The sequence below is a fragment of the Triturus cristatus genome, chromosome 12 (genome assembly GCF_964204655.1).
Source record: "Triturus cristatus chromosome 12, aTriCri1.1, whole genome shotgun sequence".
Lineage (NCBI taxonomy): Eukaryota > Metazoa > Chordata > Amphibia > Caudata > Salamandridae > Triturus > Triturus cristatus.
In genome coordinates this window covers 224,705,606-224,731,846 of record NC_140595.1, presented here as the reverse complement: position 1 = coordinate 224,731,846, position 26,241 = coordinate 224,705,606, and the positions used below count along the sequence as shown (strand labels likewise).

Below are 26,241 nucleotides of genomic sequence, written 5' to 3'. Positions count from 1 at the left end.
ATATTTTAGTTTGATTTGCACTTTTCTCTTGAACGACGCTTTTTTGGGGGTGTGTGTAAGGTGCTTGCTAGTGCACGATAGTTTTACTGCCCCTAGGACGTCTTTTAAAATTTCGGGGAGGGTTGCCAGTTTCTCAATTATAGGACTGCAACAGCGGGTTGACTTATTTTTATTTGTATGTCTTTGTTGCTCCAGATTTTCCCTTCTTGAAAGGAGTGTGGTTATTAAATCTATTTTGCTGTTTACGCCTGAAATGTGACTGGCAATAAGATTTACAAGATCAATTTGGACGTCCATTTTATCTGACTGATAGTTTAAAACCCTTATAGCTTGTTCGAGGGTCTGAATCAGAGTTTGCGCCCATTGCATATGGGAGTGATCCTCAAAATGCTGCACCGGGGCCTCTAGCCCGAGGTCTGATCTGCTTTCAGATGAAATTGTTATTGTTAATGAGAGGTTTGGATCTTTTTGATTGTTGCTTAATCGTTGTGGAGCAATGGCTGGTCTCCACTAATTCTGGATACTGGGGATTTTTTTCGCCCTGAGGGCTGAACGGTGTAGATGAAACAAGCTTGGATCTCCTTTGCGGGTTTTTTTTATTTGAACCTGGGCTAAAACAGACGTTGTCCTGGCAGTTAGATTCTAGTAATTCCCAAATTTCTGTCAGGTTTGAATCATTTATGTTGGTGAATAATTTACTGCACACTGAATCCTTAGGCACTGCGTTAGCTGCGAGTTTAATAAGATTTATTTTTTCGTATTTGGTCCATTTAATATCAGGTTGGCCTGCTTCCTTAAGACTAGGTAGTTGTTTGCCGACCTTTGGAGCCGTAGTAGTGGAGTCTCCTTTCGGTGCTACTTTAGGAAGAGTGCAACTGTAGTTAAGTTTTTCGCGCTCAATGTTTCCCCCAACGTAGATCACAGACGTTTCCACAAGGTCTGCAATTGTATTTATCTTTATACCGCTTTCAGTGGGGGTTTTGGCAGGTGCTTCGGATTTTGTTGTAAAAGTTGTGACCGGAGTTATGGGGGCTGCCTGATGCACCTGAGCTGTTATTGTCACAGATTTCCTAAAACCTGGATGGACCGTGTTTTTTCCCACAAGTAATTCCTTTCGTGATACATTGGTGGAGTTTACAGGGGTCCACAGAGCAATGGCTTCCGGTTTATCTGGCTGAATTGGGCTTGGTAACTGGGACGATTCTTTTGAAGGGGCGTATATTGCCGCCATTGGGTCTTTTAAGAAGAAGAATTTTCGAATCCCTATTTGGTTATTCGAGTTTGACAATTGTACTGTTGTTGGTGTGGACACTGAAATCAGCCTCTCCCTTTGTCCTGCCCCGTTTACTGATTTATTATGTAGAGAGTCCTCCTTTTTTGCTGAATTAGATTTTGGATTTTTAGCTTTTTTGTTTGTTTTTTTACCTTGTTTCTTGCCAATCGCCGCTTGTCGGACTGTCCCTGATCTCATTTGGGCAACCCTGCCCTTAACCCGGAGAAAGGGCTCTATAGACAAGTTTTCTCTTTTTTTTATTTTTTATTTGGGGGCTGGAAGATTTACGGTTTTTCTTCGGCCCCTATAGCCCTGGGGGACGTTAACCGTGAAACCACTTCGGCAATGGGCAATAGCAAATGGCAGGGCCGCCAACGACGCTACTTCTCTGGACACTCGCCCCTCACCGCTGGTCACTGGCCCCAAGCACGAGATGGAAAGCTGGCGGGTGGATGCTGCTAATTGCGGGAGTTGCAGGCAGGCAGGCTGTTGAGCTCCCGGCCCCTGGCTCCCTGTCGTGAAGACCGTGAACGCAACACGATGTCGCAACAGCAACCTCCAACGCTCCAGGCTCCGCTAGACTCAGAGGGCTCAACAACAGGTGAGCTCTCAGCAAACTGTGGCCTGGATCAGGTACACAAAGCAGTGAGAGCTACAGACAAATTCGTGGACGGAGGGGGGCAAACCGGGAGCAAAATAATCAGGGCGCAGGAAACAGGAAAATGGGCCAAGATGGTAGACCGGGCGGGAGGAGCTCTACACGCTCCTAAACCTGCTCACACTCACTGCCCCACAGCCGCTGGCTCCTGTTTTCCATCGCGGTCCGTGGTCCGTGGCTCAGTTCTCCCACAGAGCACACAGGACATGCACCACCAGCCCGCTCCGCCAGCACAAAAACCGCTGCGTGTGTCTCTCGCAGGCCTCTCTCTGCTTCCCCGCTCACCACCGCACACCACCGCTCACCCCCTGTGGCTCCGCTGCTCCGATGCTCCTCGGCTCGGCAGCTCCGCGATTCCGCGGGGGCTCAGGCAGCAATTTGGTGAGTTTTTGGGCGGGTTCGATACGGCTCGTCTCAGCACAGCTCGGCTCTGGCAGCAGCAACTTCACCAGCAGCTGCTCCGGCTCAACCCTCAGCTTTCGCGGGCTTACGTAGTTCCTCCTCCAAAAATCCGTCCAGTAAAAGTGATCACCCAGCTTACAGGGGCATCCCAGGCCACGGTGATACAGAGTACCACAGCCTATAGAACGGCCTGTATGAACTTATTAACAGATACCAGGTACTACAAACTGATCACCAGAGACCCCACAGTGCGCCTCAAGTAAACTATAAATACAATGACCATGGAAGCACTGGTCCAAGAGTGGATAAACAAAAAAGAACATGAATTTTTGAATTGTGTTGACCCAAGAATACCGGTCTTCTATACGATACCCAAAATTCACAAAGAAAAAAATCCACCCCCAGGTAGACCTATCGTATCTGGGATTGGGTCTTTGTTGCAACCCTTGTCCAAATACACCGACTGGTTCCTCAGCCTTCTTGTTACTCGCATTAGGTTCTATATACAAGACACAAAACATCTTCTGAATGTCCTACAAGATGTCACATACAATCCCATGAAGAACATCCTAGTGTGTTTAGATGTGGAAGCACTATACACCAGTATCCCGCAGGAGTAAAGTATCCGCGTAATTGAAACACTTCTACATCAAGAAGAATTGACCTGGGATGCCCATGTAAGCTGGGGGATCACGCTGATGCGCATAGCACTCAAAGAAAACTTCTTCAGGTTTGAGGACCAACTATATCTACAGGTCCACGGTACATCGATGGGCAGCACGTTTGCGCCCAGTATAGCCTGTTTGTACGTGGGACAACTAGAGGAAGAACATATCTGGACCCCAAACCCCTATTCCAATTACATAAAAAAGTGGTGGCGCTACATAGATGACATCTTGGTAGTTTGGGAGGGTGATACAGTCACTTTGGGCAGCTTTCATGATTGGTTAAATCAACTCAATCCACACTTGAAATCAACTCACTCGACACTTGAAATTTACTATGTCCCATAATCAAGAACAGGTATCCTTCTTAGATGTAAAAATTAGCGCTAAAGATGGAGGGGTTGTCAGTTCACTCTACACAAAACCGACTTACAAAGACAGTCTATTACATTTTAATAGCTCCCACCCCCTAAAAGAGAACTTACCTGTGGGCCAATTTCTGCGAATTCGCAGGAATTGTGCTGACCTCAACGAGTACAAAGCAGAAGCAGAAATATTGTCAAGGAAACTAGAAGAACGATTCTACCCCAGAAGGATCATAGAAAGAGCAAAAAAACAATCCCGTAACACACCTAGGGAGGCCTTGTTGGAATCGCACCAGAAAGAGGAGCAAGACACACTTGTGTGACTACTTTCAATGCATCGTCCAATGACATCAAAAAAATCATTAATAAAAAGTGGTCAATCCCAACCTCTAATAAACTGAGCTTTGAAAAACCGATGTTTTCTTAAAAAAGAATAGGAGTCTTAGGGACTCCCTTATACACACGGATGTCCAAAAAACGAAAACATCACACCAACTCACACTTTGGAACCAGCCACAAGTGATGGGTCACTATCCGTGGGGTTCATGTGTGGCCTGCCCGTTCCCAGAACATACCAAGGAAATAGACCTAGGAATGTACCATGCGTGGCAGCAACGATCACACACTAACTGCAACACTGATAAAGTAATTTACTTGATTAAGTGCCAATGCCAACTCTTGTACGTGGGGATAACAGGGAGAAAAATAAAGGTGTGCATAAGCGAACATAGGAGCACAATCAGAAGGGCAATTTCAGCTACTAAACTAACAGCTCACTACATGGAGAAAAAACATACAGACACAGACCTATGGTGGACGGTAATTGAAAAGGTCAAGGGAGATGGTGATTTGTCAAAAATTCTGCTGGAACGCGAGCAACGATGGGTCTATAGATTGAAAACCCATATCTCTGGACTAAATGATTCTATACCTTGGAATCAACTTAACAGAAACAGATAAGACAGCGACAGTCTTTATGGTCTCTACTTTATGAGTGGTGCTCTATTGATCTGACTCAACAAGCAGTAAATATTATGAACCTTTTGATAACTGGTTGTCTCTGTAATCATGTGAGTTACCAGGTACCCTAGGTAACATCCGTCTGAGGGTGTTACATTCCACCACTTCCCATTTGTCACCTCTGTGAGCCCGCAATATCGTAAAAAAACATATGATCTAACCGAGTATGAGACGAGTCACCTGAGACCTTACACTCACGCCACACATGGGAGCAGCTGAGAGTAAGTAATATTAGAACAATCTTACTCCGCACATGGCGTAGAGACCACCAGAGCGGACTACAATCTCCCGTGACACCATCAGTATCACATTAAATGAACATTGAATGGGGCGGGATGACAGTTCTGAATATCAGTGAGTCGGGTGATTTATGCCCCTTATGTAAGAGGGACCACACCCCATCTTAAATCAAATAATAAAAAGTGCCTTTCTTTATCTATACAGCATAATAAACTACAAGGAGGAACTACATCTCCCATGATACCACCGTTATACGTGATATCCTGAATCGTAGTTGCTCGACATATAAAATATAAAACATAATAAATAATGTTCCTTATGTAAGAGGCACTATTCCCCATTGTGAGGACGAGGATCGAAAAAAAAAAAAATATATATATATATATTTTTGATCAACAAAGCATCCTCGATTTGAAAACGCACTCAAAACCAGCTCCATTTATTGGCAAAGCAGCATTTCTTCACATAAAGTTCATTTTTTGCCTTACGCGTTTCGGGGCTTCAATCCCCTTGATCACAGGCATGACATGTAATGGCTCAGCAACATTTCGAGAGGGTTACTGAAAAGCGACGGATAATTTTATGTGATTGGCCAGAACCTACTAAGGGAAATAATTATAGAACATGCACTGTACAACTTTATTAAAAGTAAACAATTTCGGACTACCGATTCCAGCATGCAATATCACCTTAATACATCTGCTGCCTATTGGAGGGCCTAATTGGTCACATGCTGAGAAGTGCCTTTGAAAAACGAAATGTTGCTGAGCCATTACATGTCATGCCTGTGATCAAGGGGATTGAAGCCCCGAAACGCGTAAGGCAAAAAATGAACTTTATGTGAAGAAATGCTGCTTTGCCAATAAATGGAGCTGGTTTTGAGTGCGTTTTCAAATCGAGGATGCTTTGTTGATCAAAATTAAAGGCGGCAGTCCAGCCGCGGAAACGCACCACTCCTCAAGTCTGGGGGCCATGGAGACACTGAACTGCTCGGAGTTTCCCTTTTGGAAAACCAGCCGGCTTGAAAGGTAACATTTCCTATGCACGAGGCCCACTGGAGGGTTACTGAAAAGCGACGGATAATTTTATGTGATTGGCCAGAACCTACTAAGGGAAATAATTATAGAACATGCACTGTACAACTTTATTAAAAGTAAACAATTTCGGACTACCGATTCCAGCATGCAATATCACCTTAATACATCTGCTGCCTATTGGAGGGCCTAATTGGTCACATGCTGAGAAGTGCCTTTGAAAAACGAAATGTTGCTGAGCCATTACATGTCATGCCTGTGATCAAGGGGATTGAAGCCCCGAAACGCGTAAGGCAAAAAATGAACTTTATGTGAAGAAATGCTGCTTTGCCAATAAATGGAGCTGGTTTTGAGTGCGTTTTCAAATCGAGGATGCTTTGTTGATCAAAAATATATATATATATATATATATATATATATATATATATATATATAATATATATGAAGAAATTTTCTCCCCTGTATACGGAAGAAAAACGAAGCCGTGTGCGGTTGAAAAATGCTTTTATTCCTCAGTCAGCCATCCGTCAAACGCGTTTCGAGTGCGCAGCACCCTTGTTCACTGACGCTGAGTAAAGTTTTCACAACCATTTTAACTTGTGCTTTCCACGTGACTATACAACTACACTGAAAGTGTATTAGAAGACAGACTCGTAGTTTTTACTACAAATTTCATGATATTGAACTTAAATAGTGAATCAACAGTGATTGATATTGAAAAACAGATAAATACTCTGTCATCCATTTCAAATAACAATAAATAAATAATAATACATTGAACGGTGTCAGTAATGCCCAAGTGGGCTTTTTTGTAGTTGTTACATATATTTCCACGATGCTGGCCAATTCATCACAGTATAATTTCATTGATATTAAACTAAAATAGTATCAACAGTGATTACATTGGAAATCAATTTCTCCATCATCCATTGCATTAATCAATCCATCAAACCAATCACATAAACACGTCGATAATGCCCCAGTGGGCTTATGACCATATCACTGTTGGATAATGTTTTCTAGTAACCTGTTTAAAGGCTTTAGCTCAAGCGAGCTGTTTTGCCAATGTGATGCCTTGATACATGGAAAACTCTGCATAACTGAAATTTATTTCGGCTAGGAACGTTGGTTTAAATTTGATTAACCAAGGTGAGTGTACATATCCTCTTCAACATTCAAACCTTCTGGCTGTTTGGAATTCAATTTGATTATATATCGTGACTCCAATCTCCTTAACTGTTTTTCCCTATTGCCTCCCCTGGGGTTCTTTTCTACAGCATCTATCACAAAATATGTGAGACCATCTGGTCGTTTGTTATGGAATTTCTCAAAGTGTCGTGCGACAGGATATGATCTGTCGTCATTTTTGATTGCTCTTAGGTGTTGTAACACTCTCTTGTGTACTTCTAAAATAGTGCTGCCAACGTACCTCAAGCCACAAGGGCATTGAAGCACGTAGACAGCGTACTCAGTTTTACATGAGAATTTTCCTCTTATTGTTTACATTTGTTTATTTAGGCCTGGTACATACTTTTCTGTGTTCACACCGTGCTTACATGCTTTGCACTTGGAACACTTTATAAATCCCTGCTTTTTTGTTAACCAAGTCGTTTTTGGTTTGGATTTTTTTAAAGTACTTTTAACCAGGGTCTGTTTGAACGATTTCGCTCTGCGAAATGTGATCTGTGGTCTATTTGGGAGAACTTTTCCAAGGATTGGGTCATTCTTGATTACATGCCAGTGTTTGTTTAAAATGCCTCTTAGTTTAGTATGCTGTGTATTGTATGTTGTGATGAATCTACCTGGTGTGGTTAAAGACAGTTTCTTACCTTTCCCCTGATCCTCCTCTTTTTTGTCAAATAGAATATTTTCTCTTTTCCTTCTCTGCACTTTATGGATTGCACTTTCTATCCAATCATCTGGGTATCCTCTCTCCTGAAATCTCTCCTTTAGTACTGATAGTTCTTGTACGATTATCTGTTCTTGGCTACAGTTGCGTTTAGTTCGTATGCATTCGCCATAAGGAATGCTCTTTTTGAGATTAATGGGGTGAAAACTTTTTGCATGTAAGATAGTATTACTGGAAGTAGGTTTTCTGTACAACTTGGTCTCAATTTTTCCATCTTCAATATATACTGTCAAGTCCAAAAAATTAATTTCAGTCTTGCTGATTTCACTAGTAAATTTTAAATTGAGATCATTGTTTTGTAGGCTATTGATAAATGTCTTAGCCTCCTCTTCAGTCCCTTTCCATATGACGAACAAGTCGTCAATAAACCTACTCCAATGTAAAATATTGTTCTCCCACTGTTGTTGATATTGCGACCTGACCACCTGCTCCTCCCACCAGCCCATATGCAAATTAGCATAGCTGGGGGCGAAGCAGGTGCCCATCGCAGTACCGCATACTTGATGGAACAGTTCATTATGGAACAAAAAGTAATTACTTGTGAGACATCTCTCAATCATTGACAAAAGCATTTGGGTGTGGGCCCACATCGATATAGGTCTTGAACCTAAAAAGTATTTGACAGCCTTTATCCCATCAGTGTGTCGTATACTCGTATAGAGTGTTGTTACATCTATCGTTATCAAAAGATAGTCATCTTCCCACGGTAGGTCATAGATACCCCTCAAAAAATCCCCTGTGTCCTGAATATAGGAAGGTAAAGTTTTAACTAAGGGGTTAATGAAAGAATCTACATATTTTGAAGTATTCTCCAGGGCACTACCAATAGCAGAAATAATTGGGCGCCCTGGAGGTACCTCAATGTCTTTGTGGACCTTGGGAATTAGATAAAAAACTGCCGTTGTTGGATGGTCTACTTTTAGAAACTTGAATTCATCTTGTTTAAGTAGGCCCTGATCGAACCAATACTTCAACTGTACATTGTAATCATCATAACTAGTCAACATGACTTTCTCATCCACTCTTACATAGCATTTTTTGTTATTGAGTTGTTTATATGCTTCACTCAAGTATTTCTGTTTGTCCCATAGGACAATGTTGCCCCCTTTGTCCGCATTGCATACAATGCAGTTCTCATTTTCAGTTAGCTTCTTTAACAGGGCTTGATATTCTGATTGCTTCCTATTTTTTTCTCTGGTGTTTATTTGACAACTCAATTTTTTAAGTTCATTAGTAACAAGTTCACAAAAAATGTCAATTCCATCTCTTGCTGACATTGGAATAAATCTTGAAGTGGGTTTGAAGCTTGTTGGTATCCCTTGTCCAATCGATATGCCCTCTTCTTGTGCGATTGTTTCCACATCCTCAAATGCGCTTGTTGTGTCCATTGATTTCAATTCCATCATTAAGTCAAAGTCCGTGACTTGTAGTCCGCTTACTGTAGTTGTGGGGCTTTCCACAGTTGATGTTTCTCCCATTGTAGGTGTGCTCCTCAGCGTAGGGTTAATAAGAAAATGTTTCTTTAATTTGAGTGTTCTTATGAATTTAAAGAGATCTATTCTCGTTTGTACATAATCCAGGTTAGATTCAGGGCAGAATGTTAGGCCTAACTGTAGAATTTCTTTTTCTCGATCAGTGAGGATTATATTCGTTAGATTAATTATCGCCGCATTATTTGTTGCCCTCATTTGTTCATTTTCTTCTCTTGCTTTTGTTGCCCTCTTCCGACAGGCTTCCCCCTTCCTCCTCGCTGTCCTCTGCCTCTTCCTCTTGGAGGTCTTTGTGATCGTGTTTGTACCTGTTGTCTTGGTCGCAGGTTGAACCTGCGTTCTTCGCATAAAAAATCGAATTCTTCAATTACTGATGGTACTGTGGTTTGTGGGGTTGCTGCCTCTTCTAAGTCGGTATCAACTTCTGAACTCTGTATACTACTGTGTTCAGAATGTTCTTCTGTGCTGGGTTTGTTCATCTGGGCAAGTTTGTTCCTTCTAATTGTATCAAACTTTTTTGCGAAGGTGTAGATCTGGCCCCTGTCCACAAAGACATTGAGGTACCTCCAGGGCGCCCAATTATTTCTGCTATTGGTAGTGCCCTGGAGAATACTTCAAAATATGTAGATTCTTTCATTAACCCCTTAGTTAAAACTTTACCTTCCTATATTCAGGACACAGGGGATTTTTTGAGGGGTATCTATGACCTACCGTGGGAAGATGACTATCTTTTGATAACGATAGATGTAACAACACTCTATACGAGTATACGACACACTGATGGGATAAAGGCTGTCAAATACTTTTTAGGTTCAAGACCTATATCGATGTGGGCCCACACCCAAATGCTTTTGTCAATGATTGAGAGATGTCTCACAAGTAATTACTTTTTGTTCCATAATGAACTGTTCCATCAAGTATGCGGTACTGCGATGGGCACCTGCTTCGCCCCCAGCTATGCTAATTTGCATATGGGCTGGTGGGAGGAGCAGGTGGTCAGGTCGCAATATCAACAACAGTGGGAGAACAATATTTTACATTGGAGTAGGTTTATTGACGACTTGTTCGTCATATGGAAAGGGACTGAAGAGGAGGCTAAGACATTTATCAATAGCCTACAAAACAATGATCTCAATTTAAAATTTACTAGTGAAATCAGCAAGACTGAAATTAATTTTTTGGACTTGACAGTATATATTGAAGATGGAAAAATTGAGACCAAGTTGTACAGAAAACCTACTTCCAGTAATACTATCTTACATGCAAAAAGTTTTCACCCCATTAATCTCAAAAAGAGCATTCCTTATGGCGAATGCATACGAACTAAACGCAACTGTAGCCAAGAACAGATAATCGTACAAGAACTATCAGTACTAAAGGAGAGATTTCAGGAGAGAGGATACCCAGATGATTGGATAGAAAGTGCAATCCATAAAGTGCAGAGAAGGAAAAGAGAAAATATTCTATTTGACAAAAAAGAGGAGGATCAGGGGAAAAGTAAGAAACTGTCTTTAACCACACCAGGTAGATTCATCACAACATACAATACACAGCATACTAAACTAAGAGGCATTTTAAACAAACACTGGCATGTAATCAAGAATGACCCAATCCTTGGAAAAGTTCTCCCAAATAGACCACAGATCACATTTCGCAGAGCGAAATCGTTCAAACAGACCCTGGTTAAAAGTACTTTAAAAAAATCCAAACCAAAAACGACTTGGTTAACAAAAAAGCAGGGATTTATAAAGTGTTCCAAGTGCAAAGCATGTAAGCACGGTGTGAACACAGAAAAGTATGTACCAGGCCTAAATAAACAAATGTAAACAATAAGAGGAAAATTCTCATGTAAAACTGAGTACGCTGTCTACGTGCTTCAATGCCCTTGTGGCTTGAGGTACGTTGGCAGCACTATTTTAGAAGTACACAAGAGAGTGTTACAACACCTAAGAGCAATCAAAAATGACGACAGATCATATCCTGTCGCACGACACTTTGAGAAATTCCATAACAAACGACCAGATGGTCTCACATATTTTGTGATAGATGCTGTAGAAAAGAACCCCAGGGGAGGCAATAGGGAAAAACAGTTAAGGAGATTGGAGTCACGATATATAATCAAATTGAATTCCAAACAGCCAGAAGGTTTGAATGTTGAAGAGGATATGTACACTCACCTTGGTTAATCAAATTTAAACCAACGTTCCTAGCCAAAATAAATTTCAGTTATGCAGAGTTTTCCATGTATCAAGGCATCACATTGGCAAAACAGCTCGCTTGAGCTAAAGCCTTTAAACAGGTTACTAGAAAACATTATCCAACAGTGATATGGTCATAAGCCCACTGGGGCATTATCGACGTGTTTATGTGATTGGTTTGATGGATTGATTAATGCAATGGATGATGGAGAAATTGATTTCCAATGTAATCACTGTTGATACTATTTTAGTTTAATATCAATGAAATTATACTGTGATGAATTGGCCAGCATCGTGGAAATATATGTAACAACTACAAAAAAGCCCACTTGGGCATTACTGACACCGTTCAATGTATTATTATTTATTTATTGTTATTTGAAATGGATGACAGAGTATTTATCTGTTTTTCAATATCAATCACTGTTGATTCACTATTTAAGTTCAATATCATGAAATTCGTAGTAAAAACTACGAGTCTGTCTTCTAATACACTTTCAGTGTAGTTGTATAGTCACGTGGAAAGCACAAGTTAAAATGGTTGTGAAAACTTTACTCAGCGTCAGTGAACAAGGGTGCTGCGCACTCGAAACGCGTTTGACGGATGGCTGACTGAGGAATAAAAGCATTTTTCAACCGCACACGGCTTCGTTTTTCTTCCGTATACAGGGGAGAAAATTTCTTCATTTGACAGAGACCGGCTTCCGTGCGGTCCTTTGCAACGAAGCAACTCTCGCTCAGGTGGAGGCACTTCATAAACGGAAGACTCTAAGGCATATATATATATATATATATATCTTTCAACATGTACAGCAAAAAACTACAAGTAGGAACCACATTTCTAACTACGCGACCCCGAAAATGGGCTGGATTAGCGTCCTTAATCAAAGCCCTGCTCCCATTTCTTTAAAAAGGCTAACCGCGGAGCACCCTTATCTCCAAGCGGTGGGAACCCCCTCCAAGTAGGACGATACCCGGGGCAGGACACTTGATGGCGTGAGTAAATACGTAGCTAGCAGCTGCGGTAAGGTATGTTTAAGTTCCACCCGACTCGGGAGTGGCCCATCTCCTTTATCTCACTACCTTTCCGTTTTTCTTCCCCTTCCCCCACCCCACATTGTGAATTTACCGATCATGAAAACCAATTAACGGCAATGAAAAATCCAATTGACATGGTCGCTAATACTATCCTGACAATAACAGTGTCTGACTACAGGGCTACCCCAGTGTTAGGTGAGGTCCCACGTGGGGTAAAGCCTCTCCCAGAACGGGGTAAGAAGCATGTATGTTTAAGTTAATACAGAGAGATGTTTTTATAATATCATCACAGCATTGAGAGAACTGGTGTTTTTATGTTTACAGGTTTGAATGAGTGTGAATGACACGGATGATTCATTAATGCTGAGCACACACTGACGAGTGAAAGATGATAGGATGCGGCAACTGGCCGCCTCCAAAAAGGGCATCACACATATATGCGCGTGTGATAGACTTTGCTAATATATCACACACATTTTCGGCGTTTGTCACCATCATAATCTTTGGACACGGTGATATGAGCACAAACGTATGAATATGTGAACAATCCTGCAACCAAACACAACGGCGGTTGAGTATTGTCTCTTTCTTTTTCCTTCCAGAGATGGAGTGATTACACGAAACATAATAGTTCAAGATAATTAAGGAGCAGTTACCTGCCCTTATCCAAAAGTAGTATAGGGAAATTCTCTTACTATTCCTTGATCCAGGGGGGTAACCATTCCCGCCCTGAAGAAAGTCCAGCACCCTTCATGGGGCAACAGCGGACTGAAACATGTTGGCAATAGGGTCTTAGGACCATAATATCCCTACTGACCCTTTTTCTCTATTTTTATTATCCTTGCTAGATCCAAGAATAAAGGGAAACTGGGATCCGACAGTGGATTTTTAGTCTTTGTCCCCCTGGCCAAAAGCATCTCATTAAGTGCTCCCTGAAAGATGGTTGAGCCCACCCTGACTTCTAGGCGTCAGGGTGTCCCGATGATGAAGCATGACACCACTAGGGTGTGTGAGGGAATATAAAACAAAAGAACGGGCCTCCTTTTCCACTCTGTAGTGGTGTTATATTCATAGCTTCACATAGGGTGTACCACCTATTGTTAACTCGGGGATAGTTACAGGAAACGTAACCACTTCACAGCGGTTAGACAATCAGTACTTGTTGTGAAAAAGTGTTATAACACGGGAGGGTGTACTCCCCCCTTGAGTTCCTCTCGGCCCCTTACCAAGTGGAAAGTATATATATATATATCTATGCATTCTATAAATACCGAGTTAACGCGGATAGGTATTTCCACACTTTCTCACGAGGGCACCTCGTGTTTATATATATATATATATTATCTACTGGCGGTCGCCAGTAGATAGTTATAGTTAGGACCCTGTTTCCATAGGAAATCCGCAACATTCTATTTGGAATAACTTTGGCGCCGGTCGACGAATCCTCGCGAAATTTTCAAAACTAATGGGGCGCTACGCTCCGCTCCTACCCTGAAAGTCTCGGGGGGATTCGTCAAGCGGGGGCTGAGAAAAAAGGGGGGTCCCAAAACGCGTTTTCCCCATGCATTTTTCCATAGGACCTTTAGACACAGCTACAGCCCGAACGGCTGAACAGAGTTACTTGAAATTTGGCAGAGAGGTAGTCTACAGGTCAAGGAAGTGCCTTTTGTAGGTCTGGTGTAAATCTGTTCATTAGTTCCTGAGAAAATAGCATTTAAATCAATATATATATCTGTGGCAGCTTACCGTGCGCTTACGGTAAGCTTACTGTACGCGTACGGTGCCGTGCGCGAGCACGATTCTGATTGGCTGTTAGATCTTAGTAAACATTCGAATCGGTCGAAACCAGGAAATGGCGGCCGCCATTTTCTCTCTCGCACTCTGAGGGGGGGAGGAAAAACAAAGTGGGATAACAGGAAAAGGGGCAGGCTAGACAGCTCCTAACCACCTAGCCTTGGTTAGGGTGTCCCAAAAGAACCCCCAAGGCCAAAAATTCTTTTTTTTTTTTTTTTTTTTTAAAAACGCCGATTGCGCTTACCGTACGCGTACGGTAATAAATTAAAAAAAAAAATATCCTCAATTTCCCCCCCCCCCCGTGTGCAAACGGTGCCCGCAGAGCACCGTTTGTGCATGGCATATCCCGGCAACTAAACATTTAATAGATAACCTTTCACAACGAAGCGCATAATATGTCCTCCGTGTGCGGACGGTGCGCGCAGCGCATCGTGCGTACATGGCCCATCCAGCGTAACGTGGGCACGCGGTGCGCGTAGCGCACCGCGTGCCCATAGTGCGTGCACGGCACTAACTGCGTAAAGTGGGCGCGCGGTGCGCAAAGCGCACCGCGTGCTCACTGTGTGCGCACGGTGCGCGAAGCGCACTGTGCGCGCACGGAACGAACTGCGTGAAGTGGGCGCGCACGCCACGATCGGCGTAAAGTAACTTAGCATTTAAAAAAATGTACAAATTCACTGAAAAAAACATAGGTTTCACACACGTTATAGTTAGGAATTAGCATTTAAAAAACCTTGCAAATTCACTGAAAAAACCATAGGTTTCACACACGTTATAGTTAGCGGACATTTCACTCATAAAAAACCAATGAAATTCCCCCGTTATAGTTAGTGCAGGCAACTATAACTCACGCGACCGCAATCCTCTGCTGATGCTAATACTGTATTTAGACACTTATTTGCCCATGTCTTCTTCCATTAAATTTTAGCTATACATATATTGCAAATATTTTTTTTTTCAAAAAGACACATATGTCATCAGCAGAGGATTGCGGTCGCGTGAGTTATAGTTGCCTGCACTAACTATAACGGGGGAATTTCATTGGTTTTTTATGAGTGAAATGTCCGCTAACTATAACGTGTGTGAAACCTATGGTTTTTTTCAGTGAATATATATATATATACATATATATATATATATATATATATATATATATATATATATCTCCCAGATCGTATCTAAGTCAACTTATCGCTTGATGAAAAAAGTATCCATATCGTTTGAGACTCGGTAGTTGGTAATATCTATCGACTCGTCTCCACACGCTGCTGTATTCATTTTGCAGGAAGTAGTAATGACTTTTAAACCTCGAGTCATGTGTGGGATTCAAGTCAGCATGTGAAGTTAGCATAATGTATCTTGGTCTGTATCTCTACTCCATAAACAACGAGACCTGCTTTAGAAGATGGCCCATTCGTTCTCCATGTCTTGTACGATAGAAAGGGCCGAAAAGCCATACTACGGCCATCTTGGATTATGATCAGTCGTGCTTCAGATCACGTGGTTCTCTCTGCCCACCGTCTGTATGATTTAGCTCGTACCAGCCTAGAGACAGGGTGAATTGTATTTACGAATGAGGCCCAAGGTCACATCTGCTGTAGGGAGTATCAAGTGAAATTCCTCTGGGCCCGAGACGAAAAGGGAGTCACCCCGCCGACCTTCTCTGTAAAGATAGTAACCTTTTGTGTGCAACTGAAACTGGATATGGTATGAGCTCATTTAGGAGCTCCAGGGCTAACTGGTGTTTTTCCACTTGTAAGGCTTTGTATGTTGAATCTGTTATGTATATAAGTGTGACGCTTGTAAGGGGCCAGCAGTCTTCCTCGGCGCGCCTGATGGGTGAGGGTCGATGAGGCTCCTCTATGTAGAGTTCTATTGTGGCCAATAAACGCTTGAACCTTCTACGTTGCCAACTGCTTATTATTGACTTGATATTGCGGGCCACTGGTAAGTGTGGCCCTTGGGATTACTATTTAGATTACTACACATGTAAGATCTAGTAAAGCCTGCAAACGTGCATAAACCTCAGGAAAATACTCGGTTCCAGCCTTACCTGTCCGTCGTTGCCTCATGTTGTGACATGGCTGGAAATGGAGGTAACGAGGACGGTAAACAGGCAGTTTTTATCTATTATTATTATCAGGTGGAGCGCATTAATGTTAAGTAGTCGCAAGGAAAAGACGTCATGAAGAACTACATAATGACGTCACTCATGTCGGGAAATGTAGTTTTTTCACCTCATGTGCACATTCACCGGATGTATTTTGTACTTCTCTCGAGTAGCAATAAAGTTAAAGCGATATATTCAGATCTAAGTGTTATATCGGTTGTGTAATCTAACGCGTGGGCATTACCAAAGTATCAATAGATAAGAAACTGCGCATGTGACGTTGTCGCGATAGAAATGATTATAATGATAGTTTGTCTTTTTGTTGCTGTTGTTATAAAAATATATCTACCTCTTTAGTGGCAAATATTTCTTTTCAAAAGAATTTTTTTTATTCAGTAATAGCCAAGACTACTATCTCGTACTTCCTTAAAAAAGGGGGAGGGCAGACGAGGCGTTGTATTGGCAGGTCCCGTTTGGGAAATTATGTTTATGTGGTAATTTATATAAGGTAGAGAGCCAGGATGCAGTTAGTTTGGACAATCAATGCTAAGAAATAATGCACAAAAAGACTGCACTAATTACTTAGTTCTCTACTTCTGCTCTCAAATCTAAATAGAGTGGCTCAATGTACGTATGTTGACACATTATTGTAGTAATCCTTGTCGTCTGTGAAGAGAGACCCATGGTATTGCATCGTTCAATCCCTGGGTATCACTGGATAATTTATATATACACTTCTGTTCTCGTATGAATAAAAAATGAGATATGTCACTGATATGGACCAGAATGAAAGGTTTCTCCAATACAGTCCATAGGAAATCATCTGCATGGGAGCTTGATCTGCAAAGTGTCTTGTTAACTTAGTCATAGTTTTTTTACACCTGAATGTGCTTTTATGTTCCAGCATCCGTAATTTCACTTTTCTAGTTGTCATACCAACATATCGTAAATTGCAGGGACATGTGATAAGATATATTAGATTATCACTATTGCAATTGGTGAAATTTCTTTGAATCCAAGGTCGATTTGTCCCAATATTCACAGATTTTGACTGTCGAGTTTGAGGACATATGGCACAGGAGCCACATGGATGGTGGCCTTGTACTGCCGGTAAGTCCCACAAGGTACCCACTGCACGAGGTTTATTACCAGAAGGTCGCGTGTGTACGAGTTTGTCTCGCAGATTGCTGCCTCTTTTTAATGAAAACAGAGGCAGTGGTATCTTATCTGTACAGCAGTTCAAAATGCACCAATGTTTTCTGACAGTTTTTTGTATGTAATTGGTAAGGGAACAAAACGTGCTTACAAACGTCAAACGTTCTAATGGTGGTTTTACTATAGAGAGTTCTAACAGGGCCTCACGATTGTTATTAAGATCTCTTTTGTGAGCTTGTTTAACCAATCTTTTGGGATACTGTTTCTCTTTAAGTTGTTCAGAAAGCTTTGCTGAATGTTCTTCGAATTTGTCTAAAGTGGAACCGTTTCTCCGGACCCGGAGGAACTGACCATATGGCAAATTTTCTTAAAGAGATTTCGGATGGTGGCTGTCAAAACGAAGAAGTGAATTACGGGCCATAGGTTTACGGTATAGTTCACTTTGTAGGCCTGTAGGTGTGCTAAAACGGACAAGTGTAAAAAAGCTATTCTTTCTTTGCCTGCTTCTACAGTGAACTTTAGAAAATTATTCCGTGTATTGAGCCAGTCTCTGAAAGATGTGATGGACTCTAAGTCACCCCGCCAAATGACTAGGACGTCGTCGATGTATCGTTTCCATAGGCGGATTGATTCATGAAATGGATTATCTCTAGTAAGGACATGTTGTTGCTCAAATACATGGACGTATAGCTTCGCTAGACTTAGCGCAAAAATGCTGCCCATACTGGTACCGGACACTTGTACATAGATGGTGTCTTCATATTTGAATTTTTTTTCTTTCATAGCTAATTGAGCTAATGACATAATAAAGTGAACTGGAGTGATGGAATCCACAATGGTATCGGTCAGAATGGAGGATATAGTAGCCAAAGTCTCATCCTGTGGAATTGACGTATAGAGTGATTCAACGTCTAGTGACACCAGAAAGTCTCGTTCTGGGTCGAATACTATATCTGGTATTAAGCGTAACACGTCTTTCGTGTCTTGCAAAAAGGTTGGCATGGTTTTCACAATGGGGCGTAAAAAGTAATCCACAAAAGTGGATAAAGGCTCAAGGATGGAGCCAATCCCTGATATTATAGGTCTACCTAGAGGTGGCCGTTGTGGTTTGTGCACTTTAGGCAGACAGTAAAAATAAGGCATTACTGGATAGTTGGTTTGTAAGAAGGAAGCTTCCTGTGAAGTAATCCATCCTTCATTTAGGCCTTCCTCTACCAGTTCAAGTATTGTCTTTTTGATCCATTCAGTTGGATCTTCTTTCAGAGGGCGATAGAACTTCCGATCTGACAATTGTCTCAGGCATTCTGCTCTGTATGTCTCAATATCTTGAATTACAATGGAGCCACCTTTATCGGCAGGCTTAATTATAATGGTGGAGTCTTCCATCAGTGATCTTAGCGCCATTTGTTCGTTTTTGGGTAAATTATGAAAAGAGCCTCTTGTTCGTTTATATAAAGTAGACATCTCTTCTTGAACAGCTTTTTCAAATGTTAGGACTTTTGGAGGAACCATGTTGGTAGGAGGAGTAAAGGTGGAGGGTCTTTTTAGGCCTGTATTCATTACTGTTTCTTCCAACGATTTAGTAGTAGATTCTTTATCATGGAAGACATAGTAAAGGCGTATTTTTCGAAAGAATTGTGCCAATTCACAGTTCACCTGAAAGGTATCACCTGGGTTCGTTTCTACGAAACCTAATCCTCTATTTAAAACCAGAATTTCATTGTCTGTCAATTCTTTTTTACTGAGATTGACTACTAGACTGGATCTGTGCTGGTCCCTGGCTGTGCGTTCTTTTTCGTCTGACTGCAGGTACCTATATGTGATGTTACTGGTTGGCTCCAGTGTACCTGAGCTTGGGTGTTTCTGCGTCTTCCTTTTGGTCTGCCTGGGCCAAATCCTAAAAAAGACTGATTTGGAAAGTTTTGATGCATTTGAAATTGAGGCATCGGAGGTTGAAAATGAATAGGGGGAGAACCCCAAGGGGTTGGTGGCCACCACTGTTGAAATTGTGAAGTGGAAGGACCTCCTCGCCAATTGGACCTATTGTATCTGTAATTTTGTCTGGTTTGGATAGTAGAGTCTTCGTCGCAAGAGTTATCATCTGAGCTGGAGCCTGAATATGAGGAGCCGTATCGTCGCCCTTTCTTATTGAATTCAGGGGGGAATACTCGTCACTAGTATATGGGTATATAGTTTCATGTTTAAAACGCGCTAGATCTTTTTTGAATTTTTCAACTTTTTTTAGCAGAATATTATCTTTAAATTCTTTGTTCGATTTATTAGTTTCTTCTTGATTCTTTTTAAATGCAGTAGCTGTTATAGTGGTTTTGATCTGTGATTCTAATAATTGAATTTCAATCAGAATCGCGTCTGCCACCCGCTTAGCTGTGCTTATAATTAGAATTAACCAATCGCGAGTGCAGCGCCACGCTATCAAGGACCAATCTTTTAAAAAGGTTTTGTCTTGTAAAAAGAGGCGAGGAGCATTTGTCACAATTAAACCCAAGGCAGCACAATTACCCCTCAAGTATTCTGCCATAATTGCTCCGTGCATAAGGGTACGTGAATGTAAATTTTTCGAAAAAAGAACTTGACCCCAATCGTCTATATTAGGTCCTACTGAGCTAGAAAGGTGATCAATAATGCTAGGGGTAGTGTCTAGAATTGATTGATAGACTGAGTCATCGTAAGCCAAACCGCTAAATTCCGCCATTATGGGTGAATACTGTGTACTAGTATATCAATGTGGATATTGTATCTCAAGAGGTAACTCACTGGTATACCTCCTAGCTGTTTTAGAAAAAATGTTATATTAAAAAAGACCCGCAGCCTGACCAGCTGTACAAGAACAAGAAAAACAATAAAGGGTCTAAGGGGATTTATAGACACAACGGATTAGATCCCCCTACTCAATAATTGACAAAACATTAGAGATAATCCGTGGTCTGTACAGGCAACTGTTAATCTTTGCAAATTTTAAGCACAGAAGAGTACAGGTACTCACAATGCAATCTCAAAAGAAGAAAGAAAAATAAGGATAGTTAGGAATCTAACGAAGGGATACAACTCATTAAAATACTCCACCAATGATCACAAAAGGAGGAGATCATAAGAGTTGTTTGGTAAACCCAAATGATGACACTGGTCACGTTGGTGAAATGATGGGAAACCAAGAATCCTATTTAGGTTCTTTTCCTATCCTTATTTTTCTTTCTTCTTTTGAGATTGCATTGTGAGTACCTGTACCCTTCTGTGCTTAAAATTTGCAAAGATTAACAGTTGCCTGTACAGACCACGGATTATCTCTAACATTGTACGGTTCCCCTAACTGTGGCTGGTTGAGGTACGTGGGGCACAAAGGTTGGGGATTAGAGGTGGCTTCCGGCGACTTGGAAGGGTGTCTTAATTGGGGAGTGTAAAAATAACCAGAGGGAAATAATCTCACCCCAGCGACCCTCAAGGGTCCGAAGTCATCCTTACATAACAACCTATGGACTACAGCAGGGTCCCTAAAATGAATGATCATGCAGTCTCCCGGACAATCTTAGACCCCCCTGTTCCCAAGCCAACCCACATGCTGTGTAAACAAAATGTTGTTAGCCTTCTCGGTAGGGAAGTCCTTATACTTCCCCAGCCAGTTAAGACACTTGTTTCTTAATTGTATATGGGTTTCCCTTAGCCCATCCCTAAGTCTACGCACCCCAGTCATCACAACCACATAGGGACATGCTTCCAGAGGAAGATCAATAGTCACAAGGTCCTTGCTGACACAGGGAGGTGAGTCCACCGGTCTCTTCCTCCCCAGGGTGCCTCTGTGATTATGGAGGGTAGTATCAGTTGTGTGATTGATGACTTTTGTGGAAGCACCCCAATGTTCTCCAGACTCTTGGACGGGCTTTGGAACAAGTGATTTGAGGGACTGTGGGTGCAAGGTCCTGCAAGCATTTCTATGTGAGGGAGAGAGACTTCTGCCTGAGGGCATTGAATCGGCGTGTTGACTTTGGTCAGAGTACCATGGATTCAGATACAGTCAATTTGTCCATGACTGGTGTAAGTTCTGAATGAATCAGTCCCTTAAGTTGGTCCATCACATCATCCACAATGGTGACTGTCCCTCCCAGTTTGGTTATGTCCGGACTTCCTCCCCTTTCTGTTGGTTGGCTCCTTTGGCCCTCTGGAGCATTTTGTCAATAGTGGTTACCTTGGCTGGTGGCTCGACAACAGAAACCCCACCAGTGCATTTACGTTTTCCCATGGTTAGAACTTGGCAAGTTCTCAAAAGATAAAGCAGTGGGTCACCCTTGTAGAACCAAAGTATCCTTATTTAGTGCGGCAGCCAAGGGGGGTGGCCTAGCCCAGCCTTGTCCGTCCACGCCTGGGCGCGACCTGCATGCCTCCCGCGCAGCGGGCACCCCTGCTGGCTAATATAGGCGCCTCTGGGCGCTGCTGGAAGTGCCGATGGCTTCCTGCCATGTGTGACGCTGGGGTCTGTAGTCCTGCCCCCACCGTTGCCGTTGAGAAAAGAGCTGGGCGTTTTCAGTGAAGTGGTTATTGGCTCCTTTGCAGTATAGAGACTAAATAGTATAACCGTTAGCTAACACTGTTATTTACTAAGTGTAATATAAGAACCTAGAATGATGACCCATTACTAGAAGTGTGTTTTTACCATGTATGTTACATGTACATCTGCCCACCAGTGAGAAGTATAAGATTAATTAAATTGCCAGAGAATCACAAAGGGAGATGAGTAATCATACCCTTGCAAGGCAAGTGTAATCCATATTTCTATCTGCTGTTCCAGGTTTCTGCATTCTGTGATGATTTTCACATGCCTCCTGCAGAATGATTAGGCTATGAATGTTATGTGAAGCCTGACTCTGGTATAAGCCATGTGTTCCTCCACCACATAAACAAACTGGGGCTCATGTTTTCTAAAAGAGGTGAAGGAATGCACATATGTATTGTGTTTGTGGCTAACCCTTGATGTCATAAATGAAGACTATTTCTCACTCGATTTTGTTTCTTCCCACTGCCCAGTAAGTATCAGCATTTTTGTTTCTTGGCATTGGTAGGCTGTGCCATATGTAGAGTGTTTTCTAACTTCAAGATGGCCATAACTTTACAGGGTCTTTTATTTTGTTTATTTCTGTTCTAACTAAGTGCAGATTTATGAAAAAGTTCAAACGCATGGAAAGCACACATGGGGATTTTTAAACGTACAAAAAGAATACATTTAAATGTTGTTGAAAGCCGAGATGTCGGAGCTGTAAATGCGGAGTTTCAATAAGTGATATTTACAACTTCTAGTCCCTCGTTTTCAGTCGTTTATTTAGTAGCACAACATTTTGCACAGGTATGTTTTAATATAGTATTTTGAACGAGTGTTAAATAATAGTAATTCTGTTGTTTACATGTCTGATATGTCTGATGGGATTTGAACTCGTTGTGCATAGACAAGAATATATACACTACGGAATGACAGAATTTTTCAAGCATACAAAGTGCAGACAGTCAGGCACATGCAGGGTTGCAAAAATAATTGAAATATACAAATGTATTGTGTATGAAGGTTGGAGAGATCAACATCAGACTTTCCCTTCCTGTGCCAAAAGAGGATTCTCCCTCTTGCTACCTTTTCAGAAGCAAAAAGTGTAAAAAAGATTTGTGTGTAGAACACACATTTTTAGTCTTGTTACGGTTAAAAACTGTATTTGATTACTGATACTTGCTATTTCCAGGGTTCTTTGCCAGATTTGGTAATTTTTGTTTCTTCGCCTTGCAGCCGCCGGTTTCTGTACATTGTGAATCTGGATGTGCCCACGGAGGGGCACCGCAAGATCTCACGCCAGAGCAAGTGGGATATTGGGGCAGTGCAGTGGAACCCACATGAAAGCTGCGCTTACTACTTTGCAGCCTCTGTAAGTTTGCGGTTCTTCCTTCTTAGTCTATACCTTACTTTTCTTCTGCCTTTATGTCCTTCTTTCTCTTCTCAGTCTTACTGCAACATACTCTCTACTCTATCACTGACAGCCCTCACCATCTCCACCATATCTTCCTGGTGCTCTTTTTACTCCTACCCTGCTCTCATCCATTCCAGACACTATTGTGTCTCACTCTCTTTACAGCCACTACTTTGCCGGTTTTGTGTAGACCCCTAAACCCCTTTCCACCTACTGTGCTCTGTGACCACTCACGATACGCCTACTTTTTGCTTACCCTTGTATCTCAAATTCTACTCGCACTCCTTCTGCAGTTTCCTACCTCCTGAACCAATGTTTTTTGCTTTTCTGCTGTCCTTTGCTTTTCAGTTGCACTTTTCTCCTCTTTGCTTTACATTTACTTTTATCTATTCTATTCACACTCATTTCTGCACTTCTTGCACCCTACTCTCCCCGAATGTTCGTCACTCACTTATTCACACAACCCCTTCAATTCATGCTTTGTTTACTCACCAAAACCCCCATAATCATCAATTGTACCCAAAGTCCATGCACACTTATCACTGTCCTTGTGCTTTTCATGCTCTTATTTCTCGCACATGATCTCAAACTGGAAAGCCTTTAAGTATGATTATTAATCAAGGTCTTCTAGATTCTTGAGACAGCTTTTTAAAGTAGGGCCTCTGCCAACACCGTCTCCTCCAGTTGGTGGTACTGCCTGGAATCTGAGTCCCTTTCAGGATGTGAGCTCATAGTATGTGTTTGAGTTGTAAGTATCTAAGCATCTCTGTATTTACCCCCTCATATTCCTTGTGCATTTATCAACTTTTTTCATATGTCCATGGCTCCGTACATCCCCCAGACTGGAGACCTTTATTGTGTCAAAATGACCAAAGCCCCCTGCCTCCCTACCTCTTGTAGTCTAATAATCAACCATGGAGGGATTACATTTGTGAGGTCTGTATTCCAGCCCAGTGTCTTTGTGGCCAACTTTCTTTCCCATACCACGGTCTGAGTATGTTTGGATAGATACTTGGCTAGAGCACTCTTAGGTAAAGCCCCCGGGCAGCCCTGAATTTCTCATGTGTGTATGTCAATTTTGAGTGAGGCCTGCTGTAAGAGTGAAAATCCCTATTGATTCACCTCTGCTAGAAGCACCACTCAATTGTACTTGTACAGGACTGTTAATACAATAACTGTCATACACTCAGAGTTAGTGTTTGGATAGCAATTGTCGCTGGTCCCCTGTCCCACAGCAAGGTTTGTAGTGTTTCCTAGAAAAACTCCTCTCGGACCCAGTATGGCATCATTTGATTTCTTGATGAAATTATATGTTCGTGGAAGTGAGACGTCTTGTGTTAATGCTTTTTAGTTTGTAGAATTCATTGATGACTTCATGAAGTTATGTTGTTGGCCATGAAACAACTTATATGTTGTCCATTTCCTTTGTTTTACTTTTTTTTTTTCTCTTTTTTTTACAGTTGCGTTAAAGATTCTGATGCGCTTTATTCCTCTATTATACTACATGCTCTTAAGTGATCCATTTCTCCTTCACACTTTACAGTTGTCTCCTTGTGCTCCTGTGTTCTTCCCTCACCATCCATGGACCACCCTCTACACTCGTCCATGTTTCCTTATGCTCTTTACTCGTATCCGATGTGTTCTCACTGGCCTTCGTTTCCCTCTGTGTCTCTGTTCTTCACCTGCCCAGTGCTTCTCTGCTTTTCATTCACACCTGCCTTCCCTCTTTTCTTTCACTTCTGCACTCCTCTGGACTTAATTCACCCTAATAGCTCTATGCTCTTATCACTACTTCTGTAGCCCCATGCTCTTCTCACCCCGAATATGCTCCTTGCTCTGAGGTTTCTCATTGCTTTCCCCTTGTGCACCCATCCTCTTTACTCTCACCCATGCTCCCTAGTCTTCTTTACTTCCCCGGGTCGCATGTTCTTCATTCACACCCTGCACCATGTGTTCTTCACTTGCACTCTGTGCCCACGTTCTTCACTCTCATCAGACTATTGCTCTCAGTTATTCTCCGCCTCCCCATAATCCCACTCTGTTCTCATGGTCTTATTCAACCCGCCATGATCCCATGGTCTTCACATACTTTCCCAGCCTGATCACATATTTCAGCTTGTGTTCCTTTGGATATTTGCCATCCCTCAGTGCCTCCTCCACGATTTGCCTCACAATTCGGCGATCCATGCTGGTGACCTTAGCCAATCCTTTCCTTCCATCACCTGTTTTCTACACTTGTGTGCACTTTTACCAGTGTTTGTCTGTTTCTGGCACCACACACTCCACTCTCCTCCTTCTCTCAGTCCACCTTGTTTGTCCACTTTGTTTACCCATGCCCATTCTCTGCTACCCTTTGCATTCTATGACCTCTTACTGGTTTGTGAATGTTTCTTTGCTGTGCACCAGTCCTTCTTCCACCTCTTTTGCATCATGACATACCATTGTCATTTCAGAGCAACCAGCGAGTGGATCTGTACAAGTGGAAGGATGGAAATGGGGAAGTTAGCACTTCTCTACAAGGACACACTCGAGTGATCAGGTAGGAAAGGTGAAACCTCCTTTCTGGCAGAATTGTTTTCAAAAATTGCTTTGTAGCAAATGACCCCGCTATGGGTGTACATTCTCTCAGTCCTTTTTAAAAGAGCATTTTATTGATTTTTTTAATCATACATAAGCTCGGACTAAAAAATGTGAAACTGTGGAAACCAGTGTGTAAGCAGCACTGAGAGTAATACCTTCATACAAAATGTAAAGCAGCATTAGCAGTACAAATGCACACACTGTTATATGGTTCATCTCGAGTCCCTAAAATAAGACCAAACAATAGGTCGTCCAATACGAAGTCGACAACTTGAAGTTCACACTCACCTCAGCTACAACAGATAGTCATCAGAAAATTGATGTGCTGATTTAAAGCAGGATGCTGGTGT

At 42.0% G+C, this 26,241-nt stretch overlaps 1 protein-coding gene across 4 annotated transcripts in view; it reads left to right on the top strand.

Moving 5' to 3' along the window:
- Window positions 1-26,241, top strand: part of WDR59 (WD repeat domain 59) — a 766,237-nt gene that overhangs the window by 105,381 nt on the left and 634,615 nt on the right. For all 4 annotated transcript variants that reach the window (XM_085636815.1, XM_085636817.1, XM_085636814.1 and 1 more), the window contains exons 3-4: window positions 23,134-23,269; window positions 25,765-25,850. In XM_085636815.1, the coding sequence (XP_085492941.1) occupies window positions 23,134-23,269; window positions 25,765-25,850 (222 nt within the window). The remainder of the gene's footprint in view (window positions 1-23,133; window positions 23,270-25,764; window positions 25,851-26,241) is intronic.